The sequence below is a fragment of the Penicillium cinerascens genome, assembly GCF_028974065.1.
Source record: "Penicillium cinerascens strain IBT 15544 chromosome Unknown contig_16_segment0_segment0, whole genome shotgun sequence".
Classification (NCBI taxonomy): domain Eukaryota; kingdom Fungi; phylum Ascomycota; class Eurotiomycetes; order Eurotiales; family Aspergillaceae; genus Penicillium; species Penicillium cinerascens.
In genome coordinates, this window is record NW_026695286.1 from 3747293 (window position 1) to 3766813 (window position 19521).

General features: G+C 52.9%; 7 protein-coding genes across 7 annotated transcripts; 3 read left to right on the top strand and 4 right to left on the bottom strand.

Annotated features, from left to right (window-relative positions):
- Nucleotides 1–1405: 1405 nt before the first annotated feature.
- On the bottom strand, nt 1406–4844 carry N7498_001413 (tetratricopeptide repeat protein; the record flags this gene model as incomplete). The annotated part of the gene is made up of 5 exons (XM_058448476.1): nt 1406–2280; nt 2331–2546; nt 2602–3412; nt 3463–4492; nt 4546–4844. The coding sequence occupies 5 exons, from the start codon at nt 4842–4844 to the stop codon at nt 1406–1408; spliced, it is 3231 nt and encodes a 1076-aa protein (XP_058313887.1).
- Nucleotides 4845–5627: 783 nt separating this feature from the next.
- On the top strand, nt 5628–7570 carry N7498_001414 (RNA-binding protein VTS1; the record flags this gene model as incomplete). The annotated part of the gene is made up of 3 exons (XM_058448477.1): nt 5628–6132; nt 6191–7458; nt 7514–7570. The coding sequence occupies 3 exons, from the start codon at nt 5628–5630 to the stop codon at nt 7568–7570; spliced, it is 1830 nt and encodes a 609-aa protein (XP_058313888.1).
- A 682-nt stretch (nt 7571–8252) lies between these two features.
- N7498_001415 (EMC6 family protein) lies at nt 8253–8803 on the top strand (the record flags this gene model as incomplete). Its single annotated transcript, XM_058448478.1, has 2 exons — nt 8253–8327; nt 8426–8803. The coding sequence occupies 2 exons, from the start codon at nt 8253–8255 to the stop codon at nt 8801–8803; spliced, it is 453 nt and encodes a 150-aa protein (XP_058313889.1).
- Nucleotides 8804–9305: 502 nt separating this feature from the next.
- Nucleotides 9306–11890, bottom strand: N7498_001416 (SLC26/SulP family anion transporter; the record flags this gene model as incomplete). Its single annotated transcript, XM_058448479.1, has 2 exons — nt 9306–11384; nt 11444–11890. 2 exons carry the CDS (start codon nt 11888–11890, stop codon nt 9306–9308), a joined length of 2526 nt encoding a protein of 841 aa, XP_058313890.1.
- Nucleotides 11891–14876: 2986 nt separating this feature from the next.
- On the bottom strand, nt 14877–16574 carry N7498_001417 (type I HSP40 co-chaperone YDJ1; the record flags this gene model as incomplete). Its single annotated transcript, XM_058448480.1, has 4 exons — nt 16305–16574; nt 16153–16222; nt 15263–16084; nt 14877–15193 (listed from the first exon to the last, which is right to left on the bottom strand). Exons 1-4 carry the CDS (start codon nt 16338–16340, stop codon nt 14877–14879), a joined length of 1245 nt encoding a protein of 414 aa, XP_058313891.1. The 5' UTR covers nt 16341–16574.
- Nucleotides 16575–17037: 463 nt separating this feature from the next.
- Nucleotides 17038–17818, top strand: N7498_001418 (cytosine deaminase). The gene is made up of 3 exons (XM_058448481.1): nt 17038–17286; nt 17339–17604; nt 17708–17818. Exons 1-3 carry the CDS (start codon nt 17128–17130, stop codon nt 17727–17729), a joined length of 447 nt encoding a protein of 148 aa, XP_058313892.1. The 5' UTR covers nt 17038–17127; the 3' UTR covers nt 17730–17818.
- A 52-nt stretch (nt 17819–17870) lies between these two features.
- Nucleotides 17871–19181, bottom strand: N7498_001419 (uroporphyrinogen decarboxylase HEM12). The gene is made up of 4 exons (XM_058448482.1): nt 19090–19181; nt 19001–19042; nt 18011–18934; nt 17871–17959 (listed from the first exon to the last, which is right to left on the bottom strand). Exons 1-4 carry the CDS (start codon nt 19142–19144, stop codon nt 17889–17891), a joined length of 1092 nt encoding a protein of 363 aa, XP_058313893.1. The 5' UTR covers nt 19145–19181; the 3' UTR covers nt 17871–17888.
- Between the last annotated feature and the right edge of the window lie 340 nt (nt 19182–19521).

Genomic DNA, 19521 nt, shown 5'->3' on the forward strand with positions numbered 1-19521 from the left:
ATAAGTTGACTCGGGGCTACTCCGACGAGATGGAGCATCGAAGCACTAGATACTGTCGCGAACGCCGCCCGGAAGTAGTTCGCAATCATTAGTCAACTCTTATTCATTTGTTCATTTAGTTAAAGTTGACTAGGTTGAATATCCTCCTAGAGATAAAAACCTCCACCCAGTCTTCTCAGTAACATCGGCGGATTTAGGAATTGAAGGACTCTGATTGAGAAGCGATTTGATATCACCGCAACAGTATAGTAAGGGATATAAGGACCGAGGGGAGGAGAACAACGCATGTTAAGTCTCCCGAGAATAAGACAAGACTTGGAATGCCCGGTAAAGATGAGAGAGGCTTCAAGAGAGATTGTGGGATGTCGAGCCTGATGAGCCTCAATGAGTAGGAGTTAGATTGAATCCGGGACCTGCAGAATATAAGCCAGCCAATCAGCGATCTGATTGACGGCGATCAGTAGCGTCATTGGTCTAGTGGTAGAATTCGTCGTTGCCATCGACGAGGCCCGTGTTCGATTCACGGATGATGCATTCCTTTTTGTCTTCCTTTTTTAAGAATCTGAGCCACGTTTACTTGGAGAATCGTACTGTTGACGGGGATTTGCATGCCGTGAATTTGCCGATGCCGGCGCATTGATGACAATCGGTAACGATAGTCCAACTTCGCTTTCGATGCCGATGCACAATCCTTACGTTGCTACCACGCGGCGTTCCTGCAGAGAATCACAATACCGTACCGCTATGAATGAGCACTCTAGACTTGGACTGTGCGAATCCATGGTTGTGTTTTTGTAGAAGGGAGGATGGGCAACCTGGCGCTCGATATGCTGGCAGAATTTATCATTGTCGACATGGAGTGGAATGCAAATGACTTGCTAAAAGCCCGAACTAAGAAGACTTGGTACGGAGGAAGTCGGGTCTAGAGATGCGCAGATAGCTCTCGCTAGAGCTTCATTAGAGAATGTATTCAATGTTAGCGCCGGCCCAGAAGGTACATCATCAGAGAATTGAAGAGCAGGCTGCCTCACACCAGTAATATGGGCTATCAGCCAGAACATGAAGTAGTTTTGCGAGGTGTGAATGCGAAGTATAGAAACAAAAAGGATATGCATCATCCGTGAATCGAACACGGGCCTCGTCGATGGCAACGACGAATTCTACCACTAGACCAATGATGCTACTGATCGCCGTCAATCAGATCGCTGATTGGCTGGCTTATATACAAATTGGTATAAAACCGTGATTTGCCCTCAGACAGCGGCTGGCCCGAACTCATCGATGATTTATGTCTGGGAAAGCGGTTGAAAAAAACTATTATTATTTCTTTTTCTTTCTTTTCCAACGTCAATTATCATACATATCAGCAAAAAACACAACTTAAGCATTCAGGGTTGGTTTCGTATCAAATGACAAGCCACCTGTCAGTGACAGCTTTCGCAAGCTTCGCATCGCCGGCGAGCACATGGAGAGTCTGAAGAGCAAAAGCAGCTTCATGTGAAAAGTCCTCAACCAATCCCTTGGAAGCAGAAGTCAAGGTCCCTGGAGCCTGATTTGCTTCGCCCATCACCACATCAATGCCATCTGTGTCTTGCTGGGCATTCCGCTGAATTTCATCGCCCAGTTTGAGCACCTTATTGTATGCTTCAACGGCCAGATGAGTCAGTCCAAGACCGTGGTAAACCCGCGCAAAGTTAAATTCCATTTCTTGACGCTCTTGCAGGAGCGTCCCGGGTTTCTCTCGGACACGGCGATATTCATCCATGAAGGAAAGACCTTGCATGATGAGGAAATGCCGGTTCTCAGATTGTCGCTTGAAGGAGTGGTTGATGTAGGAAAGTGCAATGGAGAGAAGAACAGCGGGGTTCTGATCGTCCAGGGCATATGCACGGAAGAAGTAATTCAGGGCAGGGTAGAAGCTGCCTCCAGAGTAAAGCATGTGGCCGTAAAGAACAAGCAGAGCCGTATCGAGTTTTTGTGCTGGATTGGGCTCGCCGTCTTCATCGCGGGTCGAGAGAGAGGCACGCTCCTTCCAGATAGACTGCCGGGCACGGTTGGGCCGGTCATTGAATTCTGGTAGAGTATAATCCATCGCCTTGATCTGGCGTAGCATGAACTTCATGCTGGCGGAAGAATTGAAGAGGGACTTCCGCGGGTTATTAGAAAAGTTACTCAGCATTGCAAAGATTCGATACGTGTCGGTAACGAATTGGTACTCCTTGACAAACCAACGAGCCTGGTCAACAAGAGCTTCTTCATCGCGGGCGCGAAGTGCACAAGCTGGCGAGGGATTAGCTATGGCCAGCCCAAATGACCGGGAAGTTACTCACTGAACCAACAAACATGAATCAACTGCTTTTTGGGCATGGCATTGTGCCAAATGTTGGCATTTCCAGCGGCATCGAGGGTTTCATATGCTTCTCCTTGCTCACCCTGTTCAGTCACAAGGAGAGCATACTGAAGGAAGATATCCAGCCATTCATCAAAGGGGATTCCGTGGTAGTCGGTCGGTACAACGTCCTGTAAAGGCTCCTCTGCTGGTTCACCTGCATAATGGTCAGTTCAAAGCCGATTCAGGACAGTCTGGTAAGGATGACCTACCACCCAGGGATTTCTGCAAACGCCCTGCCATCTCTTGCATTTCGTTCATCATTGTCATATCTTTGCCTTTTCCAGACTTTCGTTGCGCTTCGGTCAAATATCCTTGGAACTCCATTGTGCGTGCAATAGGATAGAAACTGCGATTGGACCGGAAGTCACGCAACAGCGCATCGGCAATGTCAAGCCAGTCCTCAATGGCTTCTGTGTCTCCTTCCTTGATAAGTGGCTCCAACTGTTGCATTTTGCTGTATAGAAACTGGATGTTTTCCGTTCGATTGGCTTCCCCGGTCAGTGACCGCCTCCGGCCGGTTGTTGTTGCTGTCCATGTCGCGAGTCCATCGGTGGGTTTGGGCGCAATCGGCCTCGGAGCTACAGTGCCAGTCCTGAATTCATCAGCCAACTGCTCAAGCCTGTTGTCCTTTCTCCGTCGCCGGGTCCTGGTTTCCTGGCGGCCAATCAGAACAGCCTCGTTAACGAATTTGAAGGCTTGTTCGCTCATTCCGAGGCTCTCGTAAAGCCTCGCGAGTTCCACCCGCGATTCCATGTTCTTTGGGTCATGCTCGGCAACTGTAAGATAGCAAGTCTCTGCATCCTCCACTTTGCCCAGCCGTGTGCAACAATCAGCCATGGCCATGAAAAAGCTGATGTCAGCATATTCCGTGGTTTCTTGAATTGGAGTATAGAAACGGAGCGCCTCGTCGAGCAATCCGATGTCCTTCAGGGCATCTGCAACCTCGCGGAAAAGGTCACCATAATCAAAGATTCGAGCGCCTTCCGCAGTATCGTCTGGGTTCAGCCATTCAAAATGGTGCTACAAAAGGGTCAGCACAAATGCCATCTAGTGTTGTTGATCAAACTTACCAATGCTTCATTGTGGTTTCTTTCACCCATCCTCAAGCGAAACAAACCCATTTTAATTCGAAGTTCGAGCGGAAGTCCAAGACCATAAGTATCCCGAGGCCATTGACCAGGGACGAACCCTTCAGTCTTGATACGGCGGGGGGAGTCTTCCGGATCCCATTCTCGGTCATCGTCCTCGAAATCATCCCACATTTCATCATCTTTGCGGCCAAGAAGCCACCTTCCCAGTGCTTTGAGAGCATGGAGTCCCTCGTCGGGTTGGCCCACGTATCCGAACAGCTCGGCGTAGATGTTGACATCGGACCAAGAGAAATCACGGACTGTTTCTGGGTCACGCAACAAATAGCGGTCAACACTTGCCGTCCAATGTTCTATTGCCTTCGGCACATCGTTGAGGTCAATGTAGATTTCTGCCAAATGTCGAAGAGCTCTGGGACTGTCTGGTTGGTCCTTTAGAATCCGCTCGTATTCGGCGGCAGCCCGGCCGTTGTACCCAAGCTCGCGATAAATTGCTGCCCTTTGGTATCGAACATTATAGCTCTTGGGGCTAATTTCAATCACACGACTGTAGCAATACATCACGTCGAGCAAAGCACTTTGTCGATCTTCGCCTGCACGTTCCAAGAGAAGCCGAGCGACCTTCATCCACACTGAAGGAACTTTTGGTCGAGTATGAGCACCATTCCAGAGAGCCGCCACGGCTTTGTCTTTTTGGCCTTGAGCAAGGAAAATCTCCGACAGCAATGAATGAGCTGTAAACATCTCAGGGTTTACCTGGATAGCTTGCATCACCAGCTCGGTAGCGCGCTCGTAGTCGCCATCAATGAAGGCTTCAGTGGCCCCGGAATGATACATCTTGAACTCCGGGCCGGGTTCCAGTGGTTTACGGGGCCCTCTTTTAATTCCCTTGCCACCGCGGGCGCCGTAGCGACCTGAGAAGCGACCTCCACCTCGGCGACGACGCCGCCGCGCCCCGGCTGAATCTTCATCGTCATCGTCTTCTGGAGACTCGTCGTCCTCTTCTTCATCGCTGGCCTCACTGTCAGTGTCGAACGTAACATTTATGTGGGCAGAAATCCCTACCTGCCACTCCCATCCTCTGTGTACACAAATTCAGAATCTTCATCCTCCCCATTGATATCTCTAGGCGGGGCTTGGCTTCCTTCAGATAGCTCATCGGCTGAGTAATCTTGCTGGCTTTCCGGATCGTTCTGAGGAAACAAATCTTGATACAAACGAGGGTCAATCACCGATGCAGCATGATGATCGGTGGTTGATTGCCGGGCTCCTTGCCACGGGTAGTGCAGAGTCTCATCGATATCCGGGTACGCAGGTCCCTCTGGCGGAGGGGACGTATCCATCGGAAAATCATAGTCTGCCATGGTGACAACCCGACGGGGAGGTTGGCAGGCCCATTCAAATCGAAAGTCCCAAAGTTCTGATAGCAGACGATAATTGCAACGGCCTATCAATCATCAATCGCGGATAATGTGCGTGGTGAACCAGCCCGCTGGGACCATGGCCCAGACCGTTTGCTAGGGCGAGAGTCTCGAAGCGCGTTTCAGATGCAGCAGCCCGGATTATTCATAGTAACAGCTCCACCAGAGCGTATCGCGGGAATTTGATAAATCGAATCTGAACTTCAGCGTGATCACGAGCAGAAGGAACAGAAAGAAGTTGACGGATGTCGTGGTCGAGTTCACTTTCATTCCCGGAACCCGTGACCCTGAAGCAGAAAAGCCTCTTTTTCGCGGCCGCACTTCTCTCTTCCCCTCCATCTTCCACCTTCACCCTCTCCTCCTCTCTCCCTCTTCCTTTCTTCTAGGGGACCCTCTCGGCTTGTTGTGTTTGACACACTATTGCCTTCAGGTCCTGACTCTCCTTCGTTCGGGTCTTGTACGCCGCCCTCCTCGTCCTCGAGTCTTTGTGTCGACCCAAAATTCGTGCAGCCACTGGACTGGTCTGTGCCATTGTTGTCGCCTAAACACGAGATTCCAGGCCTTGCTGTGTTTTCCGTCACCCTCGAATCTTGCCTGGGTCCTTTGATCAGGTTTTTTTTGCTTCTATTTTGTTACGCAAACTCAGCAGGTGCTGCAGGTGTTTTGCAGTAATCTTTCCCTCTACTGTATTTACTATTCACCTTTCACTTATCCCGCCTGTGAGCCATGGCCAGCCATATCATCGGCAACCGCAACAGCACTCCGGAAGCTGCCCCGAATTCCACGCTTCGTCCGCCCTCGTCCGCCCGCAATCTCGGTTCACACCAGCTGCGAGCGTCCGCTGACATGTCTGGATTCCCTTCCCCTCTGTCCTCTCGCAGTATGCGTCCGTCATCAGAGGTTTTCTTCAGCCAACAATCTCAGGGCCAGAACAGCACGGAGGATGCATTGGATCGAGCGGCCCAGCAGTGGCTGGCAGACATCGACCAGTACGAGACAACGCTAGAGGAGATGGCAGCCGCTACGCTTGATCAGGATTTCAAGGATGAACTCAGTGCCATCGAGCAATGGTTCCGTGTCCTGAGTGAAGCGGAGCGGACCGCAGCTCTCTATGCTCTGTTGCAGCAGACAACCCAGGTGCAAATCCGGTTCTTCATCCAGGTGCTGCAACAGATGTCCCAGGGCCACCCGATGTCCGGACTGCTTTCTCCGGCCAATTTTGGTGAAAAGGGTATGACATCCCTTTTCTTTAAAAAACCGACTGTAACTAATGTGCTTCCGATGAATAGATGCCATGTCTAGCCGCCTCAGCGATGCCATGTCGAAGCTCAACATGGACAGCTCACGGAGTTCTTTGGGCCGGCCCCCGCCATCCCCGGGCGCTAAGCGCAACTCGGGTCTCGATCCCTCTACAATTAATGCAATGTTCCCCGATGCCGCCGCCGCGATCGCGAAGAAGAAGGCGGAATTTACTCAACAGACCGGCAATGCTCCTCCGTCGAACCGCAACAGCGCGGTCTTCGGGGACCGTACCTCGTTCGTTGCACCCACCATCTCGGCTCCTGATAACAACGACAGCCTGGGCCAGCCTACGGCATCTCCATGGGCTCAGCGCGGTGGCCTTTCAGACACCCAGCCCCCCATTGCCCGGCCAAAGTCTTCCTCTGGTCATCAACCCATGGGTCAATTCAGCCAGATCCCCTCTGGAATGCGCTCTCCCCTTCCCCAAACTGCCACGATTCCGGCTGCCGATATTGAGCCTCCGCTGCTCTCGCCGTACAATGTTGGAAACCATAGCTGGGCTTCGATGACCAACACCCCCATGACCGCCACCTTTGGTCACCAGCAACAAAGCAATCAGAACACCCAGGCGGACATGGTTGCCAATGCGACCGCGATGAAGCTGGCGGCCTTGTCCACGGTGAACAACCGTATTGCGCTGGACGATGCCCGAAAGTACCGCCGTGCCCGCTCCAACGACGGCCAAGGGAAGAACTTGGCTGGCAACCCCACCTTCTCCCAAGGTCTGTCGAGCCCGGGCTTGTCCGGTTCCATGGCCGGCCAGCTGTTGAATGCTCAGCAACTTGCCGCTCTGCAGGCTCAGCAGCAGGCAGCCATAGCGGGTCGGCGGTCTCGCCCCACGTCCCCCGGCATTGCCATGCAGGGAGGCGGCGGACTCGGCCCCATGGGCTTCACTTCCCCGCAGAACAACGGTTTCCTCGCCGCGTACGACCCGAACAACCCTCTGATGGGCAACGGACTGAGTTCGCTGGGCATGGGCCAGTTTGGTCTTGGTGGTGAGGGCTACCTGTCCGACCACTCGGAGGTTACTCGTGGGCGCTCGCCGCGTGGTCGGCGTGGAAGCTCGAAGCCCCCGGAAGACCCCACCGACCCGGCTCTTCTGCAGGACATCCCCAGCTGGCTGCGATCCCTTCGGCTGCACAAGTACACCGACCACTTGAAGGATCTCCAGTGGACGGAACTGGTTGAGCTGGATGACAAGGCCCTGGAGGACCGCGGAGTCAATGCGCTGGGTGCACGGAACAAGATGCTGAAAGTGAGTTAATCCAATTCTGTCACGTTATTCTGATTATTAACAGATATATCGCCAGGTCTTTGAACAGGTTAGAGAAGCCCGTGCCGACGGCAAGCTCGAGAACCTTCCGTGACTCTGATCCCTTGTGCATGCGAGCATAGCATGGCGAACTGTCCACTGCCCAAGCGATTTCATGGAATTGAATTGGCCCCTTCCACTTCAATATCCGCCATGTGTGATTTTCAAGTTTTCTCTTCTTCTTTTTTTTTCATTTTCATTTTGTCCTCATTCGTTCTGTGATCTTTCTTCACCTTAATACGATGGATGATGTGGGATTCGACATGTATCAAACGCAGTGATGTCAAACGGATTCATGAGGAGGCGACTTCGGGCTACTGAACATTGAAAATGGCTGGGTTAATCGTAGATATGAACATGATTTTGTTCAATTGCAATCTATAATTTCATCTGGACTCCGTACAATTCTATATGTTTAGTTTAGCTTAAGTGGCACCGGCGCGAATGTGTCTCCAATGTGCCAAGTGGCCCGTGCACTTCTAGAAACCCGCGCCCGAACCTCCCGACCTCGTCTCGTCCACTCCGCCTACTCACTTCGACAGCTGTCCTCCTCGACCTTCAATTGCAGATTGCAAGAGGTCTTTTGGGAGAATCGATAATCTACTCGTTGTGAATCCCATCTTCCTGTCCGGTGCACAGCCCCTGAAAGCGCAACACCTCGAATCTGAGAACGGCGACAGCAACACCGAACACAACCTCAAAAGCAAGAGCCCAGTGCCTTGAATCAGTCGTTCAAGATGGCACCAACGAAGCAGGAGCTATCCCTGCTCATAAACCCCCTCGTCCCCGAGGCCGTCCAGCACAACTACCGCGTACGTCTCCAACCTCCATCAACACCTCGAATAACCACCCCTCCAAACACCTACTTACCGAATCTCTCCTTCTAACACCAAAACTAACTTCTCAAAAGGTCCTCTCCTCCCTCCACAGTCTAACAGCCTTCCTCCTCGGCCTGTCAGCAGGCATCCTCGCCCTCCAATCAACAGCCGGCTTCGCCTTCTACTTCGGCGGCACAGTCCTGGTCTCCGGTCTCTTTCACCTATTCCTAATCCAGCGCTCCGGCGGCGCCGGTGCAGGTGCTTTCTTCCCCGGTAATGGCGGCGAGATCGAGGGATCCGTTACGATGGCGAAGAATGGTATTGTCAGTATGCAGTTGGATGGGAAGAAGGGCGGGTATATCCTGAGGAACGGCGCTTGGAGGGATGTGTGGTTTGGGGGTGGTGTTGTTAGTGAGGCGCTGAGTGGGTTTGTGCTTGGGTGGGCCGGTGTTGGTGGTGTTTTGCGGTGATCGAGCCTGCGTGGTCTGGTATGGGTTTTGGTCTTTAGTGGGCTCTGGGTTTTGGATGGAGGGCGTGGCATGACTTTGTTGTGTAGATTGTGCAGATGGACGACTTTACTGTATTTTATGCTTCACTGTCACTATCAATACCAGGGCTACACTACACTAGGCTTTGTCTGGAGTATCACGGCGGTAAATAACTAGATTCACTCAGGTTTCTACGGATTTGAAAAGAATACGGAATCAGTATGGTTCGAAATCAGTATGGTTGGAAAATGAGTCAATGCGATCTATATAGCTTTGAGGGTATCCCTAGTAAGAATTCAAACAGGCCAGTAGCCCGAAGCACAGGACGCCAAAGAGAGAGATACGTGATAAAACTTCCCGAAAACAAATGGGAAGAGATCGGCAAAATATTAACAGGTCATATCAGGTCATATCAAGTGGCCTCCACACCGGGGAAGGTCCACAATGGATGGAAACGTATGCATATGCTAGAGAAAAAAATGCTTCACATGTGCGGGATCTCGTCGGACGAGTTGGCCACTGCACTTTGCAGCGCGCTCGTCAGATCGATGTGGAAGAACGGCCGGTTCATGCCCTGCACGAGTGCCACCTTGCGTCGGCTGCGGTATGCCTTGCTGTCTGTCAGGTCACGAGACAGCTTATTCTTGCGAATGTAGTCGCTCTCCTCGGACGAGGCGGTCTCGACACCGTGTGTCTCGTGTTCTGTGGAGGAGGAGTCGGTGGTCTTAATGCCGCTCTCCAGATCCTTGGGGGGATCGTGGTGGTGCAGGCCCTGCTCGCGCTGGTTGTTGAGCATCTCGGCGAGGGCCGCGGCGGAGGAGCTGCCTTCGATCTCGGCCACGCTGAAGATCGGCTTCCAGCGGTGGAAGCCATCGCTGGAGGTGGGCGTTGGGTATCCGAATCCGGCGGCCGCCAGACCACGCTTCGTCCAGCGGTTGTTGATGTGGGCAAAGTGCCACTGCACTGACCGAGGCGAGGCGTACAGGTCCAGCTGGTTCCGCACGTCGATCAGGTTCTGGATCGATGTAACGTCCACGTTGTTGACGGAGGAGAAGTCAAGAATGACGGCCTGCAGCAGCGGGCGGTCGTCTTGGGTCTCATCCTCGCCCTTGACACCAGCGTCGTTCCAAGGGCGGTCACCAGGTCTCTTGAACGCGTGAGGGTTGGTACGGCGAGTGGACCGGAAGATGGTCTGCACCAGAAAGTCGGTGTAGTGATTGGCATTGGGATAGTTGAAGCCCTCAGAGAAGCGGTAGATGAAGATACCGGGAAGAGGTTGCTCAACTTCAATGTCGGGATTGGAACCATCGGTGTGGTTGATTGGCACGAAGATGGACCGGTGGGCGTGGTCCTCGTGCTGAGAGGGATCCTTGTGGTTTCCGGGAGACCCGTACTTTCCATCGCCGTCCAGGAGGTGGTCTCCCACCACCGAGTGGATGGTAACACGGCCGAGGAACTGACCGCGGGCCTTGGCCACACGGAAGAGCAGAACTGCCACGGACACACAGATTGTGCAGTAGATGCCGTCCTCGATAGAAGAAAAGACGGTAACAACGACACCGATGAAGAATATCATGGCATCGAAGGGAGAAACTCGCCAGAACTGGTACACGGTGTTGGGAGGGGTAATCAAATCACCTACAGCGTGGATGATGACACCAGAGAGAGAGGCCTGAGGAATGTAGAAGAACAGGGCGGGCAGGGCGTAGATGGCTAACAGCACCACAACCGCGGTGATACAACCTCCCAGAGGAGTTCGCACGCCAGCCTTGGACTTGATGGCAGTACGCGAGAAAGATCCAGTCGCCGGGTAACCACCGAGGAAGGGACCGAGCAGATTGGTCACACCGATACCAACGAATTCCTGGGAAGGATCGATGGTGTAGTTGTTCACACGACCAAAGGACTTGGAAATGGCAATGTGCTCGATCAGAAGAACGATGACGGCAGCTGGCAGTTGACCGAGGAAAGCCTTGATGATGTTGGGATCCATAGTCGGCACGGCGGCCGCCTGGAATCCTCGAGGCACGGTTCCCAGCAGAGAGAACAACGGGTTATCCTTTCGGTGCAGATTGACGGCCGCACTGACCATGGTGTAGAACAGAATGACGAAAACGGTGCGCAGGGTCGAGGCAAAGAACCAGATCTTGGCGCGGTGCGGTTGCTTCTTCGCGGCATAGGTGCAGCTGAAACGGATAATATACAACATCGCACAGGCCGTGACACCCATTGCCGCATCGATAGACGAGGAAGGCAGGTACTTCAGAGTATTGATAATGACCTTGTAAGTCGCACCACGAGTAGAGAATTTGGCTGTTTCACCCAGCATGGTAGAAACCTGGCCGGAACAGATGTTGATGGCAGAGCCGGTCATGAAGGCAGATATAGCGGGCAGCGGGATGAAATCGACGATGAAACCCAGTCGGAGCAGGCCCATCGTAGTGACGATACCACCCAAGATGACTGCGAGGCAGGACGCAATAACATGGCCGGGGGTATCGGGATACTGCTCTTGGACCTGCAGGACGATTGAACCAGTCAAGGTCGACATCACAGCCACGGGCTGCACAAAACAGTTAGCACATCCTTCCACAAAAGCTCGATTGATGGGGCAAAGCTCACCCCGATGGTAATGTCCTTGGAGGTAGCAAAGAACCAGTAAACCAAGACACCCATAAAGGACGAGTAGAGACCGTACTGCACGGGCAGCTCAGCCAGCCTGGCATAGGCCATACCCTGGGGCACGACGACGGCACCGACGGTGATGCCCGCAACCAGGTCGCCGAAGAGCCATTGCAAGTTATATCGGCCAATCCAGTTCAGGAAAGGGAACAGACTGATGAGGTAGTTGATTAATTGACGGCCGGACGGAGCGGTCTCACGGATCCATTCGATGCTCGTCGGTTCGGGCTCGTTGTAAGAGTAGGTGTCGACGGTGCCAACGGAGAAAGCCGATTCGCCCCGAGTGACAGGGTCGGCGGTGGCGCCCAGAGGATCTCTGTATGCAACCTTGACACCAAGGCCTTTGGCAATGGCATTGCCAACCTTGGAGACCTTATCTCCAGCCATGATCAGGCACGGGAAGTGTCTGAAGAAGTCGAGTGCCAACTATCGAAAGGCAACAGGTCAAGACCCAAATTTTGAGGGTCAACGGGTATCCAAAACGTGGCGAAGATCCACAGATATCAGAGTCGAAGAAACTCAGTACACACGGCCCATGATGCCGGCCAAAGGAAAATAGAAGTAAAAGGGGGAGTGAAAGGCGTGCGTGATCCGGGAGGATACGGCGTAATATCAATCTCCCCAGATTTCACTTAACTTCGAACGCACAGGACACTGAGCAGGGATCACACGGAAGGTTTAAGAAAAGGAAAGTTCGACGTGGACAGAGCAAGGCATAAAAATGAAACGGATACATCTGGTGTCTCACCGATGATCGCACTTCCAGGTACTGTAGAAGGCCCGGGTCCACTCGGTTCTTCAGACGGTCTGGATGATGACGGAGCGCTAGGCGGAGTTAATTTTACGGCATTCGAATCAGACAAGAGCGTTGTATGGGTTCAGGAATACCCTCGGGCCCCCAGTTCAGTTACACCGTGTCGATTTCCCTTGACTACGGCAACTTTCTAACCCATTGAGGCGATGGCCAAGCTCGTGCAACTCGTGCATCGGGAGAAAAGCAGGCATTGAAAATGACATAAGCCAGCGCCAAGCCCGGGGCATGACGAATCATCGCATCCACGCGGGTGCAAACGATCGGCCGCGCTCCACTTTTATCCCCGCTCCTCCAATCATGTTCCTTCCTGATGGTGAAATCAACCGCCCCGATGGTGACAGACCTTAGCAAAATTCGCCCTGTTCCACGTTTCGTCTTGTACCTTGGCCTATGGAACCCCCTCGACTCTCACTTACCCACCACAGAGTTTTGCCTCCTCAATCCTGCTCGGTGGACCTCGGACGGCAGTATGTTTCCCATTCCGGAGCACCATCCACCACTGGGGGTCTTGGGTGAGTTGCCGCGTCTCCAGTTTGTGTGGGCTCCCAAGCCCTCTCCAACCTGGTCCGCGCTTGGCAGAAGCTCTGTGCCTTGCTCCCTACTCTATTTGTTAGATTGTTAGGGTTGGTCCCTACCCCGTTCTCTACAGTACTGTACATGAAGAATCGACCTGCGCGATCGGGCCTACTGTCCTTTCTCGGAACTCCGATCGGCGCGTCTGTTAACTCCGTACGGAGTGCACATTCTCGTTTCTGACAGAGCCATGCTCCGAATCCGATGGTTCCTAAGCAACGGACGTTGCATATGGGGCGTTTCTTGCATGCACGTCCTCAGTTCACGCCATCCAGATCCAAATCACGTCATGGAGCTTATCACGGCCCATAACCCTATGTACTGTAAACTCGGACTCGGAGTGGGCCAGTACCTATCAGCTTAGCCCCGAGTCGGTCCACCGTTCTTTCGAGAAGGCCGCTTTTCTTAGTAACGTATAATTCTGCATCGAACTGTCACGCGTGGGTGAGTATATCGGGTACCTACGGCCATAACGTATAGACATCCCCAGTATATCCGGGCTGCCATTCACGTGGCCCAATTGATCATCCCGCGACGCAATTGTCTTTTCTTTTTCAGGGGTCTTTGGCGCAAGTCACGCGGGTAATCTGAGCTGATCCCCGACAACCCCGTTCGTATCATGTTGCAACTACATACCACCTTTCTCTGTGGTGTAGCCTGATGCTATTACAGCCGCTTGATGCGCTCCCCGGATCAGAATGCAGGGGAAGAGAACCGTTCGCTCTCCTCAGTTCTATGAGCTCATGATGTCAGACGTAGTGTGCTCCGATCAAGGTGCATATGCAGGGCAGGTACAACATGCTTGGTGGGGAACCCAATCATCGTCCCTCCGTGTCGTCATAATATCTCCTAAGCTCCGACAGCGTTACACCACAGCTTTATCTACGAGGCTCCGCATGTAGAAAGTCGTCTGTTGACGTTCTGCTGGTCTCGAACCTGATGCTGCGATGCTTGGCGTGCGTGGGTATGAGCGAATGCGATGGACGAGAATCTTCCCGATGATAGCCGTCTTGAAATGAAGTACATAGTATATCTACCTCTCAATGGCATGGATTTAGTACAGTACATAAGAACATATTTTAGCTCCGCACTAGATTCTACTACTGTAGGGAAGATTGACTGCTACTGACTCATGGACAGGTTCCAACGGCTCGGGAAATCAATTAGTTCTGTACTTGTCAACCCCGTTAGCCAGATTAGACCCGAGGCATCCCATGCCCCGGTGTCGATCAATAGTCGTCTGGGAATTGCACAGCCAGAATGAACCTAGCCAACAGCGGCAGTTTATGTAGTCTGTCCCTAGCCGGAGAGGTGGAGCGGGATGAACACCTTGGGTATGTCCCACAAGGTACTCCGCATCCAGTATAAAGCATCTTGCCGATATTATACATTTCCAAGTTCTTACATATCCTACAACCTACAAGTACGGTCTCAGAAGATCGGTTATGCCAATGAAGAATGCATTCAAACGAAAAATCACGCAATGTCTATCCAGAGTCGTCATCAGTGCAGGCTAGAAAAAAAAAGCAGAAAAAAAAGAAACCCATCATGATCACCCCACGATCCTCCGTCCCATTGACGGAGAGAACGGATCGATTCTTTTTGATTCCCTCGCAGGGCTGCATCGTGAGCTCATCGTTTCATCACGGCTTCTCTTCATCGCAACTCCTGCCGTCACCCAGATTCCCAAAGCGAAAATCAAATATAATTTGGAAAACGCATGAGAACAGTGAGCTGAAGCGTCAGGTGAAAAAAAGGGAGTTACAGGGGGTAAAAAGAAACGGAAAGAATCGAGAAGATATGAACCTTCCTAATACTTCGAGCGAACGCCATCGCAAAGCAAGTGTTTCACAGGACCAGAAAAGAAACAGAACTTCGTTCCCGTCATGCCGGCTGGCCCCCTTCACATGGTATCATAAGCGAAGTTTCATCAGCGGCCCCGGCACTCCGGGCCTTTCCCTCACGGTGTCTATTGTGCTCTCGCGCTTACTGAGAGGCGCACTGCACGCGCTCAGCACCCGCGGGAACGTCATCGTCGTCCTCATCCATGGCGGAGCCGGCGCCGTGGGCGCGGGCCTGCGAACCCTCGCTGGCATCAGGGTCCTCCAGCTCGAAGTCCTCGACCATGGCATCGGGCGGGGGCTGGTGCTGCTGGATGCGGGGCGGGAGAACCTTCTCGAGGAGCTCGAGGTTTTGAAGCTCATCCTTCTTGGGGAACTTGACGTCGAACTTGATGTAGAGGTTGCCGTGATCGTGGTGGCGGAACGAGGGCATACCCTGGCCCGGGATAACCTTGATGGCATCTGAAAGAGAAAAAAAAAAGTCAGTAAAAGCCATTCTCAGCGATTTATAGGAGATGGAATGAAACATACCGGGAACAATGACCTCGCCGGCGGCAATGTTGACGGTCATCCATCGGTCGTCGAGGTGCTCAATGTGGATGGTACCACCGCCAAGCGCGGTGAGCAGGTCGATCTCGGCCTGGTAGAACAGGTCGTCGCCCTTGCGCTGGAAACGGGGGTGGGGCTTCTGCTCGATCTCGAAGACAACATCTCCGGGCATAACACCGGGCATCTGGTCACCCTCGCCGCGGAACTCAATCTTGTGGCCGTCGCGCACACCCTTGTCGACGTGAACGTGCAGCACCTTGCGCTCCACGATGGTCTTCTTACCGCCGCACTTCTTGCAGCGGTCCTTGTCGCGGATGATCTCGCCCTCACCGTTACAGTCGGGGCAGACGGTCTGGAAGCGCTGGATCATGGGACCCATCTGGCGCATCATGGTCTTCATACCGCTACCGTTGCAGCCTGTGCACTCCTTGACAGCGCCCTCCTTACCACCGCGGCCATCACAGCCAGGGCAGATAACGGACTTCTGGAGCGCCAATTTCGACACCTTGCCGCGGTAGATGTCCTCCAGGTTAACCTTGTGCACATGGTGGATAGTACGGGCCTTCTTGGGGCCGGTATCGCGCATTCCGCCACCGAACATGCCGCCGAAGCCACCACCGCCGCCGCCGAAGAACTGCGAGAAGAGGTCCTCGGCGTTCATGCCACCACCACCGGCGCCGCCCTCCAGGCCCTCCTCACCATATTGGTCGTAGATGCCACGCTTCTGGTCATCGGACAGGATCTCGTAGGCGTGCGACAGCTCCTTGAACTTCTCGGCGGCCTCGGGGTTGTCGGCGTTCTTGTCTATACAAAGCGAGTTGAAGTCAGCAAAAATCCCGGGAGTAGCGGCGAGTTTAGCATTGGGGACGTACCAGGGTGGTATCGAAGGGCACCCTTCTTATAAGCAGACTTCAGCTGGGCCTCACTAGCCGTGGGGGGAACCTATACAAAGCGAAGAAGCGAAATGTTAGTTGATGCTCGGATGCTCCTATCCTGGGATCTCTGGAGAATTGCCCAAACTTACCCCCAAGAGGTCGTAGTACTTGGTCTCCTTGACCATTGCGACGAGGCAAAAGAACGTGGAAGATTAAGAGAACAAAAAGAAGCGACGAGAAGGGCGAAGTAGAAGAAGATGCCCAAAGTGGTGGGGTTGGATGGGTGTGAAAGGTTGAATATCTTAGGATAAGACGAGCCGAGAAGGCTGAGTAACTTTTTTCCAGGTACTGTACGGGACCCGTCACGATAAATTACCCGAACATTCGGGATTCCTCTCTTTGAGCCAACTCGCTTTTTTACTAATTCTATACAAAGAAAGGGTCAAAGAGGCCTGCTTTTACCCTCGTGGCTTCACCTTCTGGCGCTTTCTCTGCCTCATTCGGCGTGAAGTTTGGCCCGAGCGTCGATTCCACGGGATTCTGCGGCCTTCGATGATTTTCTCCGCGCTTCCATGTACCACACGGGTGTAAATCCTGTAACGAAAGGGGTCTTGTCTTGTATTGATGAGTAAGGGCGATCAGCGATCATTGATTGATTCTGCTTATTCAGATGCAGGTTCTGTAAGGCGGTGTCCCAAGGTTGAGTCGAAGTATGATTGGGTTTGATTTGATCGCCTCCCAGTACGGACGTATCGTTTGGTCTTAAAGGATTACTGGAAAAGGAATGAGTTTTCCTTTTCCGCCACGCTCTCCGCCACAGCTTCTTATCGATAAGCGGAAAAGTTCTGCAATCGTCGAGCGGGACTCGCCGACGTCGATAAGGCATTGATAATGGACCCGGTTCCCCTCATTCGTACATTGTAGAAATCATCTCCCACCTGTTAAACACCTTAATTGACCCTCAATTTCATCATGAGCCAGGAACCCGGATTCATCGCAGCTGTGGAGGAAGCAAAGCAGGGTTACGCCGAGGGGGGAGTTCCGATTGGCGCCTGTCTGGTGTCCAAGGACGGCAAGATCCTGGGCCGAGGCCATAACATGCGCGTGCAGAAGGGTAGCCCTGTGCTGCACGTCAGTGGTCATATTGGGTATTATATTAGCAACGCGACTAACCATATACCAGGCCGAGATGTCCGCTCTCGAAAACTCCGGTCGTCTCCCCGCCTCCGCCTACGAGGGCGCCACTATGTATACCACTCTGTCGCCCTGTGATATGTGCACCGGCGCCTGCATTCTCTACAAGGTGAACCGTGTGGTCATTGGCGAGAACGAGAACTTTATGGGTGGAGAGGAGCTCCTCAAAAACCGCGGCAAGGAGGTTGTCGTGGTGGATAACCAGGAGTGCAAGGACCTGATGGCCAAGTTTATGAAGGAGAAGCCGGAGCTTTGGTAGGTCATGCTTGTTTTTGATTTCTTTGACAGCAAGTGGCATCTGTGCTGCCCGGTCTTGCTGGGATCTTCTTTGAGCCGTGCTGATTGTGACGCCGTACAGGAACGAGGACATCGCCGTCTAAGTCCATAGAAAATTTGCATATAATAGCCCAAACAATGCTGAAGGGTGCTTCATATTCCACCCGATTCATGTTCATTTCTCAATTGCTGATTATCTCGTGTATCGTCATAACTTTTGGGCTCTTGGCCAAGAGTCATTTTCTGTTAGGCGAAGGTACTGACTATACCGTGAGACGGTGAATCTCCTCAAAGAAGAACTTGAGATGTTCCGGGTCCACGAACGGAGTGACGCCTATTTTTTGAGTCAGTGTGAAAAGGTAGAGAGGTGACGGTATGCACGTACCGTGTCCCAAGTTGCAAATCCAACCCTGCTTGCCCTTCTTGAAGCCCTCGACCATCTTCTCCACGGTGGCAGTGATAGCAGGACGGCCTCCATAGAGCATGCCGGGGTCGGCATTGCCCTGAATTGTCACCCGGCCGTTGGCAATACGCATCGCCTCGGCGGGGTCATGCAGCCAATCCAGACCCACAACGTTATAGCCCGACTCGCAAAGGTCATCCAGAGCGTACCATGCACCCTTGGCAAAGACAGTCATGGGGACGGGCTCCAGGCCCATCTCCTTCAATCGCTTGGGCAGGTTGGTGGAAATGTGACGCAGGTACGGGAGCGAGTGCGAGGCGAACGTAGCAGGCGACAGCTCACCGGCCCACGAGTCGAAGACTTGCACCAGCTGGGCACCGGCGGCAACCTGGAGTGCCAGGTATTCCACACAGATCTCGGCAATCTTCTGAAGCAGTGCCTGAGACTCCTTCGCGTACTTGTAAACCCAGGTCTTGGACTGGACGAAGAGCTTGCTGCCACCGCCCTCGACCATGTAGCACAGCAGCGTCCACGGCGCACCACAGAAACCAATGAGCGGAACGCGGCCTTTGAGCTTGAAGCGTGTGAGCGAAATAGCCTTGTATACGTAGTCCAGCTCTGCCTTCACGTCCACATCCTTCGCCATCACCTTCTCGTACTGTCCGTCCGTCGGCGACTGAAGCGGCTCGGGGAAATGCGGGCCCTTCTTATCCACCATTTCCACCTTCATTCCCATGGCCTGCGGGATGACCAGGATATCGGAGAAGATGATGGCTGCATCGATGAGGCCATCGTATCGGTCAATGGGCTGAAGAGTCAAAGTCGACGCGATCTCGGGCGAGCGGCAGCATTCGAAGAAGTCACGGCCGCCTTTGGCTTCGTGGTACTCGGGAAGGTAGCGACCAGCTGTTTCACGGAGGTCAGACACTCAAACACGGAATTGTAAGTCGAGAAATGTAGAGTTGAACTTACCCTGTCGCATAACCCAAATCGGGGGACGCTCCACCTTCTCACCTGCGATTGTCAGCGGAAATTGCTCGAGATAGACTTGAAGCACTTACCCCGTGCAGCCCTCAGCAGCAGGTCGTTCTTCAAAGGCTCGAATTGTTCTTGCATGATTGCTGGTTTAAATGCAAGTCTGAGGAGGGGAAGTGGTGGAATTTCTCGGGGTGCCACGGGCCAACATTGGGTTGATCCGTTCCCCACCAAAGGACCTTGTGAGGACTGTACCTCGGATCTTCCCCGCCGCTTCTTTGCTGTCTATCTTGCACCCAGGTGAAATTCTCTCTACGACTTTCTATTTGTATGGTGTTTCATACGATTTAATTTAGACGTCTCTTATTTCTTCTATATTGAGCCGGTAGAATGCCTCATAAAATGTTATGAACTCTTGATGTCGTTGCAAAAGCCCCATCGATCCCAACCCTAATAACCTTAAACCACGTTCCACGAATAATCAAGTCTATACTATGAAGAATCGGCATTTTCTTCTC

Bases quoted from the DNA above. Each gene is read 5' to 3' on its own strand.
- N7498_001419 (XM_058448482.1), bottom strand. From the start codon at position 19,144: ATGCAAGAACAATTCGAGCCTTTGAAGAACGACCTGCTGCTGAGGGCT. The intron at 18,935-19,000 runs GTAAGTTCAACT...TCCGTGAAACAG, and splicing joins GATTTGGGTTATGCGACAGG to CTGGTCGCTACCTTCCCGAG. The intron at 17,960-18,010 runs GTACGTGCATAC...CTCAAAAAATAG, and splicing joins GATTTGCAACTTGGGACACG to GCGTCACTCCGTTCGTGGAC.
- N7498_001418 (XM_058448481.1), top strand. From the start codon at position 17,128: ATGAGCCAGGAACCCGGATTCATCGCAGCTGTGGAGGAAGCAAAGCAG. The intron at 17,287-17,338 runs GTCAGTGGTCAT...ACCATATACCAG, and splicing joins AGGGTAGCCCTGTGCTGCAC to GCCGAGATGTCCGCTCTCGA. The intron at 17,605-17,707 runs GTAGGTCATGCT...GACGCCGTACAG, and splicing joins AAGGAGAAGCCGGAGCTTTG to GAACGAGGACATCGCCGTCT.